The sequence below is a fragment of the Vicia villosa genome, linkage group LG5, assembly GCF_029867415.1.
Source record: "Vicia villosa cultivar HV-30 ecotype Madison, WI linkage group LG5, Vvil1.0, whole genome shotgun sequence".
NCBI classification, from domain to species: domain Eukaryota; kingdom Viridiplantae; phylum Streptophyta; class Magnoliopsida; order Fabales; family Fabaceae; genus Vicia; species Vicia villosa.
This window is the reverse complement of record NC_081184.1, coordinates 128,899,886-128,913,034: the sequence shown is the minus strand read 5'-3', so window position 1 is coordinate 128,913,034 and position 13,149 is coordinate 128,899,886. Positions and strand designations below refer to the sequence as shown.

General features: G+C 32.1%; 1 protein-coding gene across 1 annotated transcript; it reads right to left on the bottom strand.

Annotated features, from left to right (window-relative positions):
- Positions 1-202: 202 nt before the first annotated feature.
- On the bottom strand, positions 203-12,769 carry LOC131605417 (uncharacterized). The gene is made up of 13 exons (XM_058877773.1): positions 12,482-12,769; positions 2,915-3,058; positions 2,293-2,560; positions 2,123-2,213; positions 1,915-2,039; positions 1,727-1,817; positions 1,486-1,645; positions 1,250-1,407; positions 1,091-1,175; positions 793-963; positions 668-706; positions 521-574; positions 203-391 (listed from the first exon to the last, which is right to left on the bottom strand). The coding sequence occupies exons 1-13, from the start codon at positions 12,767-12,769 to the stop codon at positions 203-205; spliced, it is 1,863 nt and encodes a 620-aa protein (XP_058733756.1).
- Positions 12,770-13,149: the final 380 nt, after the last annotated feature.

The following is a 13,149-nucleotide window of genomic DNA, read 5'->3' as shown; positions in this document are numbered from 1 at the left end:
ATTAGATGGACATTATAAAGAGCAGAATGAGATAGAGTATGGTTATAGGGAAGTGGTAATAAAGATTAGGAAATAGTTCTACAACAATAAGCAAGAAGTATAATATTTCACAACCATTGTCTAGACTGAAAAGTAGTTATGTGTTTTGTGGGAACTGAAAACCTCAGAACAGGTTACTTAATCATATTACAAAAGAAGGTTTTCACAAAATATTCATGGAAAGCAATCTAATTCTCCAGTTTGATATGTTTTTCATTTTTGTTAAAGACTGTTGTCCTTCAGACGTCTGAGACAAAGGAGTAATGTCTTGTGATTCATGTGGAGCAATCCGTTTGGCAGCTGATGTTGGTGTAAGCGGTTCCGACAATGTATTAGACGTAATATCGGTTTCCTGATAAGAAGAAGATTCCACAGAATTGGCATATAGCATAAGTCATTGGAATAATACAAATGTATACATATTAAAGAACGGATTGTATTAAATATTATGCGGACAAAACATCTTTGGAATGGGTATTACCGGAATGATGTCCCAATCGTCCAAATGAGAAGCTTCAGCAACACTCTCATTGTTCTTAAAGAATATAAAAGAAAAAAGAGTGATTTTTTCAAACAAATTAAACATAAATGAGAAATGTCAAATTTAAAAAGGCGTCATCAAACATACCTGTGTTAGATTAGGAGTGGTTATCATCTGGGAATCAGGCTAATAAAAATACACGTAAATTAGGAGTGGTTTATACATTTACAATGTTTATATATGTACATTATAAAGCAGCAAAATACACGTACCAATTCCTGGCCAAACGAACGCAGTATATCCCTTTTAACAATGTCATCCTCAAGTATAGACATAACAGATCCATTGTCCCAGTCAGGTTGCCATTTGACTTTGAAAACCATTGTCATTCCAACTAAAGTATCAAGTGTCGCAGGGAACTCAAGAGGGTCCGTAATGCCAGCCTTTGATAACAAATAAATATGTGAGTAAAGAGTTTCACAGATGATAGAAGTCAACGATGTAAAAGCTCAAGGTAGAATGGTATGATAAAGCCTCAATCGAGTTAGTGCGCATCTGAGCAGCAGTGACCTTCAAAAGTTGAAAAGCTTCACGGTCCCATATTACAAAGGTAGCTTTAGTTCCAGCATTAAAAACCTCAATTAAAATTTTATACCTGTTGTACATTGAGGTGGTGAGTATACAGTTAAGTATGAAAATGAAAAAGTCATAGAATAGGTATCATGTTACCTGTAAATTGCAGTCTCTGTTTTGTGGCCAAGCGGACATTCATAAGGTGGTAGCATTCCTTTGGCAACCCTAGGACACTCATGACATGCTTGGTAATACCATCCACCTTGAGCAGCTTTCAGTTTGGTGATCGTTGCCACGGTAACACATTGAGCCAGCTGAAAATGAAACGATAGATAATGAAACAACTTTGGCCCAGTAAAAGGAATAATAATGAGATAAAAAGAAGTCAATACCTCCTTGAGTTTTACAATATCAGCCAAAGGATGTACAGTTGCCTTATACATAAGCTTATCATAAAGACTGTGCTGAGAAGAATTTGAGTATTGTGACATAGTTTGGGACTGCAAACTCAAAGCTTGGCTTGAAGATTCCGATTCAGTGTATTTTGGTAGGCTAAAAAAAAGATAAAAACAAATCAACCATACAGGAGTTTTGATGTTAATCATACAAGAGAAATGGGAGATAAAAAGTAACCTTCCAATAAAATCTTTTATCTGAGGTAAGTCATCATTGACATGCAACCTTGTAACGTTGAAAGTGTTGGAAACAGACAATGGATACTTTCCTAATGTTGAAATCGAAGAATAAAGTTAGTTAGATTATTGTAAATATATAAATAAACAGTATGGTAAATATGTTGTACATGTATAATAAAATGAGACCTTCTTCCTTGACTTTTGCATATTGCAAAACAATTATGATTGGAGTGGTATCCTTTCGATTCTTACTGAAATCATGGAATTGCACTGCATATCCTTCCCACAAAGTGCAATTCAAAATGTTGTTCCTAAACAAAATAAAAGAATATTCAAATGTTAGTATGAAAAATAAGAAAGGATTAGCAGCAAGTTGAATAATCGGTTTGCATACGACAAATCTTTCAACAATATATTGATCTGCTGTTTCTTGCCCCCTTGTTGAAGTAGGGTGTAACCAATTTCTGTCACCATTCCAATGACATCTGTTTAAAAAATCACAAAATACAATATAATAAGAAATATGTTGAGTACATCAAGTAAATGAAGTTTATCTGTTCATACCTATTAGAACATCCTTTTTCCAATTCTCAGTCATGATATCAGTAAAAGAAGTGAATTTAAGTGGCTTTGCAGGAATATCATGTTTATTCTTGTCTGTAACAGATGTACCACCAGTAAATGTCAATATAAACTTGTGATCTGAAGGCTTGAAAAGTAAATCATTAAGAGAGACTTGGAAGTTCGAGATTGTATAAGTGTTGTCAACGGTTAATAGTGAATCATAGGCTTGTTTAAAAGGATGTGGAACTTTGACATGGATGTCACAACCCTGCATGATAGACGAAAAAACAAACATTTAAAGAGCAACAATTAACGAAAAGTGGAAACACATATGAACAAAGATGTTAGTTGAATAAAGTTACAAAGATAAACCACAAGAATGTTGGATATCAATATTTCTGTTTCCAGCTTAGAGGATGTCAAACCGGGTTTGCAGAAAAAACAAAAAAAAATAGAAACATGATATAAAATGAACCAAAAGCAGTGATTCATATAAAATGGAGGTTAAAAAAAAGGATTAATACAAAGAGAGTTAATGATATAAACCCAACTCAAAAAATGCAGGAACATAAAAACAAACGATAAACAGTATACACCAAATGAGACGGATAGAGATGCTTACATCTTTGTCAACGACAACCAACTCAAAATGTTCCTTGTTCTTATTAACAACTGTCCATTTGTGATGGATACGAACAGCAAGTTTCCAAAGCTCCTTCGTATCATTAATGTTCTTCACCAGCTTAAACGGTCTAGCCATGAAAATCTACAAAACCAGTAAATCGATTGGGAAGTGAAGAAAGAAAAGAGGAAAGAAAGAAAGAGAAGAGGAAAGAAAGATTGATACCTGTTATAGGTTTTTTGTGTTAGGTTTGATCCGGACAGACCAGGTAGATGGGAAAAGTGAAGAAAGAGAAGAGAAAAGAAAGAAAGAGAAGGAAAGAAAGAATGATACCTGCAAACAGTGTATTCATTGGGAAGACCATGACTGCGCAGCTGTTTTGCAGAGAAAACTTTTCTACTTTTTCTCGTCCATATGCAACTGGTTCATGGCTAGAATAATATAAAATAATGGCATCAGCGAATGAATGGCACAAAAGGTCCCAATTATGTAACTAATACCATCTAATTGCCTGACAAATGATTATTTTAGACCTAATTTGCCCCCATAAGTGAGATTTGTCACCTAATTAATAAAGGTAGGGTTAAGTTGTATTAACCAGCACAGTTTTCTTTCTTATATTATAGACTACATATGTTACACTTCCCCTCACTAATAATTGTCAGTTTCTATATGATACATAAGTGGCAAATTTACTCTTAGGGAAATTCTCAAACATTATAAATTTCCTCTAGCCACATATTAATTAATGACCAAAATTAAAAAGGGAGAGTTTTTCTATCAAAAAAAAAAGGGGGGGAGAGTTTTCGAAAATCACATGGTGTGGGACACATTTGTGCTTGTTATTCTTATAATTCCTGACAAACCTAACTGACTTCACATATATCAAACAAGTCGATAAAAAATGTAAAGGCAAAATGCTGAGTGTTTTATTTCTTGGACATGCTCATCTCTTTTCACTATCACTATATATTTGTTTATGTATCTATAATTTCATTTTTCAAAAAAAAAAATTTAATATCTTTAAAAATATATACAGCCTAATTGATTTTCAAGTACTTCCAAGAAAACAGCTCCTAACAGAATCTTATGACTATGTTATATTATTAATATTGTGGGACATTCATACCCTAAGTTATGAACTTTTTTCCTATTCATGTTTATCTTGAATTTTATGTTCATCAATTTTGTTCCCAATAATAGACTCAAGCACGTGAGTTTGGAGTTTTCTTGTTGATGGGTTGATAGAAAACCTCACTTTCATTCAATCTGATGTGTCCACTGTTCTTTACACTATACACACAAACACAAGCAATATGTTCCCAATTGTCACCTTAATGTATTAGCTTTTCAACAACAGTTTTCACTTACAACAGTTTTCACTTCATTTGTATAGTGACTTCTATTGTAGAGTTTTGTATTGAATGTGCAATGTTTAAAAGATATTTTTATAATATTAAGAAATGTTTAAGTTACAAGGATATTTTTATAATAATATTAAGAAATGTTTAAGTTACACAAAGAATAAAGATTATTATGATGGGAGTTTCTTAGGAGAAATACTCGATTTGTAGAAATTAGTTAAACTAAATATTAAAAATTTATTAGAGACACCCTTCACCTTATAATTGAGAAAAAAACTTTTGAAAATTTCAAGGAAGTCCAAAAATGCGATATCACTATTTTCGGGATTTATAATATGTATATTTTTTTGCATATTTGAAAAATGTGGGATACCACCAAAAATCAATAATGTCAATTGTTTTTATTTTTTAAGTTTAAATTATGAAAGATCACTGGAAAAAACTCTTGTTTTTGCTAGGGGAATATCATTCTGCAAAAGCAAAAAGCACACTGCAACGTAACCTTTGTGGAGTAGACAAAATATCCCGCAAAAATGAAGACTTTAGTTATTATGAAAACTGAGAACTTTTAACAATAATCATACGATTTAAAATCAATTCTAAGATTTGTATATATGTGATATTTATTTAACTCATAATCTATCTAATAATTATTGTCTCTTAAAATTTGAGTGAAATTTAAGACATTGACATTGATATATATATATATATATATATATATATATATATATATATATATATATATATATATATATATATATATATATATATATATATATATATATATATATATATATATATATCCAAGCTTGTACGTTGCTTGTTCCAAGATCAACCCCAAACTTAATCTTTTGTATCAACAAGAAAACTAACATTTTTATCTAACTCTAAAGAGGGTGGAAAGATTAATCTTTCAAGTCAATAGGTTAAATAAGATACTATGTCACCGAATAAAGGACTCAAGCTCAAAGTGTTTAAGCAACGAATACATTTTTTATATGGTGGCTTTAAAATGCTAAGAGTTTAAACAAACAAGTTCCTTACTAAGTAAACAAACATGTGGACAAGTGACTTCACGCACAAGAAGCGGGTGAACCGTTAGTATTACTTTAAAATGACGATAATTACTTCAAAAATGAATTACGTTAGTATTCTTTAAGATCATAGTGAAATCAACATTAAAAAAGAAAACTGGTAAATTAAACGGAAAAAAATTAAGAGATAATAGTTTATAGAGAAACCACCATTGATTTATCCAAGTTCGCCTGAACGTTCACCTACTTTTGTCCCCAAGAGATCTTCTTGAGATTTTGACTATAAATTAACTTGAGCTTTTGCAGGTTATGCCCAAGAACCTTTGATAAAGCAGATCTACATATTTTACAATGGTTTATCCTTAGCGAAAATGAAAACTTTTACCCAGGTTAAGCTAATGAACCGATTAGATATTTTTTAGACTAATCTAAATAACCAAACAGAGCTTTTTCAAGATAAACTCTTGAATCAAACTGAGATTCTAAGACTGGTTAATATTAATAACGAAACTCAATCTCCTAAGAATATCACACTCTTGAGATGTAATAACAATGGCACAATACCAATATAAATTCTTTCTCGCTAGTAGTTTTCACTCAAAAGACAGTAAGGCAACTTACGTGAAAAGAAATTATTATAGAGAGAGAGAGAGAAGAGAGATAAATCCAAAGGAATAGAGAAATTTGAAATGCATGTTTGAAATAAAGAAGAGAGGCACCTCCTTTATATAGGATAATAATTTGCTAAAAAAAGAACAATCCATGGACAAAAATAATTATCCAAATGATAGGGTTCTCATTCCTATCGATTGGATGGCCTAAATAATTGATTACTTAAGCACATTTTGGAAACCTTGGATATAGATTCATTACCAATCAATCATTCACACACTTTCGTAATCGATTATATAATCAATTTTGCTTCTTCCGTTTGATTGACTATATGCCATAATAGATTGGATAATTAAAAAAAGGCTTAAATTGAAGCTGACAATTTCCTAATAAATTGGCTATATCTTGAAAAAAAATAAGTGGTTTGTTAAGCTAATGAACCGATTAGATATTTTTTAGACTAATCTAAATAACCAAACAGAGCTTTTTCAAGATAAACTCTTGAACCAAACTGAGATTCTAAGACTGGTTAATATTAATAACGAAACTCAATCTCCTAAGAATATCACACTCTTGAGATGTAATAACAATGGCACAATACCAATATAAATTCTTTCTCGCTAGTAGTTTTCACTCAAAAGACAGTAAGGCAACTTACGTGAAAAGAAATTATTATAGAGAGAGAGAGAGAGAGAAGAGAGATAAATCCAAAGGAATGGAGAAATTTGAAATGCATGTTTGAAATAAAGAAGAGAGGCACCTCCTTTATATAGGATAATAATTTGCTAAAAAAAGAACAATCCATGGACAAAAATAATTATCCAAATGATAGGGTTCTCATTCCTATCGATTGGATGGCCTAAATAATTGATTACTTAAGCACATTTTGGAAACCTTGGATATAGATTCATTACCAATCATTCACACACTTTCGTAATCGATTATATAATCAATTTTGCTTCTTCCGTTTGATTGACTATATGCCATAATAGATTGGATAATTAAAAAAAGGCTTAAATTGAAGCTGACAATTTCCTAATAAATTGGCTATATCTTGAAAAAAAATAAGTGGTTTGTTAAGCTAATGAACCGATTAGATATTTTTTAGACTAATCTAAATAACCAAACAGAGCTTTTTCAAGATAAACTCTTGAACCAAACTGAGATTCTAAGACTGGTTAATATTAATAACGAAACTCAATCTCCTAAGAATATCACACTCTTGAGATGTAATAACAATGGCACAATACCAATATAAATTCTTTCTCGCTAGTAGTTTTCACTCAAAAGACAGTAAGGCAACTTACGTGAAAAGAAATTATTATAGAGAGAGAGAGAAGAGAGATAAATCCAAAGGAATAGAGAAATTTGAAATGCATGTTTGAAATAAAGAAGAGAGGCACCTCCTTTATATAGGATAATAATTTGCTAAGAAAAGAACAATCCATGGACAAAAATAATTATCCAAATGATAGGGTTCTCATTCCTATCGATTGGATGGCCTAAATAATTGATTACTTAAGCACATTTTGGAAACCTTGGATATAGATTCATTACCAATCATTCACACACTTTCGTAATCGATTATATAATCAATTTTGCTTCTTCCGTTTGATTGACTATATGCCATAATAGATTGGATAATTAAAAAAAGGCTTAAATTGAAGCTGACAATTTCCTAATAAATTGGCTATATCTTGAAAAAAAATAAGTGGTTTGTTAGTTAAAAAGTAGGTTTAAAAAAAATTATAAGTGAGTGTGACTTTCCTTAGTATCTTAGGAGTTACTCATCTAATTTCACAAAACTATGGTAACTCAGACAGACATGATCAGGTAAGCTTTCACACTTCCTCTCTTTCACAACTCTCAGGCTTTCAATGTCCTTTTTCAGATACAACGATCATATAAGCACTTCAACGGAATCTTAAGTCTCCAATTTGATAAGGCTTGAGATGTCTTTAAGTTTAGTCACCATCATCGGAAAGTTGAAAATCTATTACCACCAACTTCAGAAATCATTGGTGTTTTTGTCATCAAAACATTAGGAAGGTTGTCAATAGAATTATCAACTTCGAACATGAAAGCACATAGATTCACATTCTCCCCATTTTCGTTGATGAATATGCGTATCTAAATGAGGTGGTAAAAGAAAAAGAAGATAGATACACTATTACAAAAAACACATATAATCTCGGAGATGAAATTCATGTCATCTCAACTACATATGTGAGATAATGAAGGGCGACATGAAAAGCTGCCACTTTACCCCTCAGTTTTTAAGAAACCGAGGGTTAAATTTATATGCACCTGGGTTTGAACTACAACATCTCCTCTTTTATTATTTTCAAACTTAGTGCATCATACATCTCGGTTTTATGATTAAAATCGACTGGTAACGTAAATTCATTTTCTTAAAAAAACTCGATGCATTGTTTACACAGAATATTAGTAAATTAATTTGTTTACAAACTATATTGTTTCCCCATAATATTACATTGTTTACACATAGTATTAAAGTAAAAATATTTAACAAATTTTGAATCCGATTCATCGTCATCATTGTCAGTAAGAACAAATGATAGATCCTCGTTTTAATGAAATCTTGGGGAAAAATATTAGGTGCAATATATTCTCAATGGATTTTGCATTCACTTGTTTCTGATATAAAACAAAAAATAGTTAGTTAAAAAATAATAAATATACAGTTATATGATTATTGAAGAACACAAACCTTAAACCCAAATTATTTTCTGCTCTTGCAATCCTTCATAGAGAACTTTTTCAAGATTCTTTATGTTTCTAAGTTTTCATGTTATATGTTTCATTAACAATTTTTTTATAATCAAAATACTTTTATAATGAATGTCTGTTAGGTTTCAGGCGTATCACCAATTGCAATGTCTAGAGTGTTCATACTCATTAAATGGACGATAAATATTTGTTTAAGGATGATAAATATCTTCAATAAACACGCTTAAATATTCCCTCGGTAATAAAAAAAACCAAGGTAAAAAGTATTTCTTTCCACATACCCATCGGTTTTTGTTGAAAACCAAAGTGAATAAGATTTTATTTTTGGAAAAAAATTACATTGTTTACACAGAATATTTAATTAATACATTGTTTACAACAAAACCATGTTTTGACAAATCTTTGCTCTTATTCCAGATTTAGTTGTATACCTTTGCTCTCCAAACATACTTCATAACTTATCCAATTCTGATAAGTTATATGTTCCAAATATGAAAAAAAAATTGCACTTGCAATCCATCTCGAAGATCTGTTCCCTAAGTTCTTGAGTGTTTCTAGAGCAAATGTTTTTACAAGAAAGAGAACAAGATATATAATGTTGGGAATATCTTGAGCAGATTTTGTTGTAAGATTAACAACATATGAAGGTTATTCCAAAACAATAATATCGACATCATTATGTGGGATAGATTGCAAGGGCAAAAAACAAATTGTTCAAGATAGAAAGAAGAATATTGGGGACTTTTTCTGTCTTACAATTCATTCAAAAGACAGATGCGTATGAGTTTGGAGTGAAGCGGCTACATATGAGTTAGGTTTATGGTACAAATTTATTAACGAGTACTTTTATAGTAAAATATTATTATATATTCCCTCAGTTATTTTAGCAATCGAAGGATTAGATTATTTGATTTACAAATAAAAAAATAAACTGCATTTGCTAGGTGTAATTAATTTTTTTACCCTCGGTTTTATACAAAAACCGAGAGATAAGATGATTTGTCAAATATAGGCGCCTTTTGGTTCTAAATAAAACTTAAAATTGCAGGAGCTGGGAATCAAAGCTCAAACATTCAGCAACATTTTATGTCAATTTTGGGCAAAACCGAGGTATAAGATATCTTTTTTTTAAATGAATAATGGCGCGTTAATTTGACCTCGGATTTTCAATGGCTGAGGTGTAAGATTTGTCATGAAATATATTATTTGTAGTAGTGATAAAATTTGGAGTGATTAACCCCCCCCCCCTCACATGAGTAAAAAATACTTTACTCCTCCCTTAGAGTATATTCCCCCCCTTTGGCATTATCTAAAAGGTGGGAAATAAGCGTAGCACATAGTTCACACGTTTTCTTAAGTAAAAGTAATATGTTACCTTATAAAGAGAAGCATAGGATTAGTTCAGAGTAAGGCAAAAAAGAAACAGGAGCTAAGATCTTAGTTCTCCCCACATAAGGTAGAATCAAGCTTTCGTATCAAAATGCAGGTAAGCTTTTGAGAACTTCTCCCCCTTGATTCTTTGTCGAACAAAACTTAAAAGTATTTGAAGATTTTTAAACCAAGAGGAAATTTTGGAGTCTACTTCTTTGTTGCTTAGATTCCTTTCAAGACATAATTATTTTCCCTTAGAAAATATTTGGACAACCTTTTTTCAGCTTTCTTGGGCCTTAGACTGATATTAGACTCTAGGTGTATTGTATTTGGCACCCATTTGTTCCACAAACACTTAAAACTTAAACCAAAGGTTTGTAGAAATAAGCTTAATCAGCTAAGTAATTAATAAATCACTTACTAGGGAATAAATGAGTGTTTTCCATTTTTTCAATCTCTATTAAGTGTACTGCCTCAAAACCTCAAGATAACTTGAGAGAAACTCCCTCCTTTGAAGGGAACTGCAAACCATCACCAATTTTCCTTCTCTAAAAATAATTTGATACAATATTTGGTCCAAATACAGGATTGATAAATCCATTATAAATTTATCGTCTCAACATTCTAAGAGGTTCCATGATCACAACTGATACCATAAATGTACCTTTCTCCTCTTTGTTAGTGTGGAGCTTTAGACTTCTTTATATATTCCTTATGTCATATGTTTAAGGAATCCTTCCTATGATTGATGAACATGTAACCTATTAGCTCCTTGCTTTTGGGGTTGGCAGAATTTTGCTAAAACATGGTGCTTGAAGGATGTTAATCAACATGTCATAACATCTTGATTTCTTATTTCAACTGAGTGTGAGCTTACAGAAAAACCAGATGTCCTGGCTAATTTCGTAACATCCTGTATTAGAAGATCAACACATGCTGTTTGGAATCTTCTCAGATTTGATTTTTTTTAAAATTTATTCTAAAATATTTCCCATGGATATATTTCAATGATTTACGCAGGTCAAGAATATTTAACCTGTAACAAAGGAATCAAAACTCCACCAGAATTAAAGTTTCTAAAGTTAGAAGATTGAAGCAATATTTTTTCCAAGATTCAAAAAGAATTCTCTGCAAATTTGTTGCAAACTCTCAGTTTGTGAATCAAGTAAAGAACCTCGAAGCCCATGGATTGCTGAAGACTATTTAAAGAGTTCTTTAGACCTACTGTATCCAAGTTTCACAATTGTAAAATTAGGAGAATGTTAGAAAGCTTAGGTTTTGAGAGTCTCCTGTGTTTCAAGTCTCCCAAGTATCTTTTGATAATGTGTGATAGATTGTATGTCGCTTGACTATTTGTCAAGCTATTTGTTCTCACTCAGAAGCCTTTAGGTAACGATTTGATTTACTTGTTCTCACTCTTAAAGCTTTTAAGCAAAAGAGTTGAGTTCTTGTATTGGAAGTATGATCTTCTAAATTGGTTTGTTTTTTTAACCGTCACTGAGATTGGGGTTGTTAGATATCAATGCGGTGATTGGAAGTGGGATGGAGATTTCTCAGGTCTCGATGTCGACTTCTAGGCAGAAGTAGCATTAGGAAGTGATTATGTGAGAAGTTGTAAATGGGGAAGTTTATCTTTGAACTAATACTGCTAACAGTGGACTTCCTTCTTGGCTTGGTGGCCCCTAGTGTAGGTGTTGTTTGCACTAAAATGGGTTAACATCTCTATGTGTTATTTATCATTCTGCAATTTTAATTGAGTATCAAATTCAATCTGATGAATATGGTCTGTTTCTAGATGTCACAACATATGTCTTGACATCATGTAAGACAGTTATGTTGGCATGTGTTATGCCTGTACCATAAATTTCATAACCCATGATAGTATCAAAGCTTTCCCATTTTAATCTCCATAATAACACAAACGTCCTTGCACACAGGTGACTTAGGTTTTTGTCGCAAGAAAATATGTTATAGATTTGGAATAAGCTCTTGCACTTTAAGGATATTTTGAGTTTAGCCATGTTACTACATTATAGGGTTTCATTTTCACACATGTTGAGTTCGATCGTCCTGATGGTAGTCCTCTGAGTCTTCTTCTTTTTCTTCTTGTTACTAAGGGTTCTAGAGTATGGTTTCATGTATCATGTAAACCTCGCTTAGATTGGATAAAATGAAGACTGATTTGCCAAAATAACCATGATACTTCATCTTCAAATGAACTATATAAGCCATGCATGTGACGCCACAAGGAATGGTCTTCCTAAGACATTGTTGTATACACTTTCCTAGAGGTCTATGATGGGTATCTTATCGAGAGAAACTGCAAGTAGATCAACATTAGCTTTAAGGAATTCAAAGAGCCCTCTCTTGACCACGAATGGAAAACAAACCCCTATTAAGAACGACCTCTTTAGAATAGCATCGATTTGTATTACCTTAAAGTTTTCGTCTAGAACTGGCCTTAAGGTTTTTGCATTAACTATAAAATGAAAAGCCGAGCTCATCATCTTGTAGGGTTTCATCTCTCTCACGTTAAGGTCAACTATGCTGACAGTAGTCCTCTGAGTCTTCTTCTTTTTCTTTTCACTGGCGACCCCAATCACTAAGGGATTCTTGAGTATCGTCTCATGTGTCAAGTAAGCCCCGTGTAGATTGAATGAAATGAAGTTTGATTTTCCAATATCGTTATGATACTTCGTCTTCATATGAATTGTTGAAGCCATGCATGTAAGAGGAGTGTTCTCCTCAATATGGGATAATCTTCTCCTCCTCCTTGCTAAACGATCAATTATCGATGATAGAGAAAACAAGCTAAGGGGATAATCTTGTAGTCTATAGATTTGTGGTGACTTCAACAAGTGAATCACACACCATCACATTCTTTGGATCGAGATCACATTAACGATTTGTGGCTTTAAGATCAGAGATTCTAATCGTGGAATTCGAGAGAATCAAAAATCATTTTTCATATAAGATGTCACTGTTTCGTACTAGAACTAGAAATATGGAGAGATTTGGTGAACTAGAGCTTTGATGGGGTGGAGTGAGCTTATGGTATGACGGAGTGGGGTAGGTCTGAAAGGTTATCACTCTAATGTCTAAC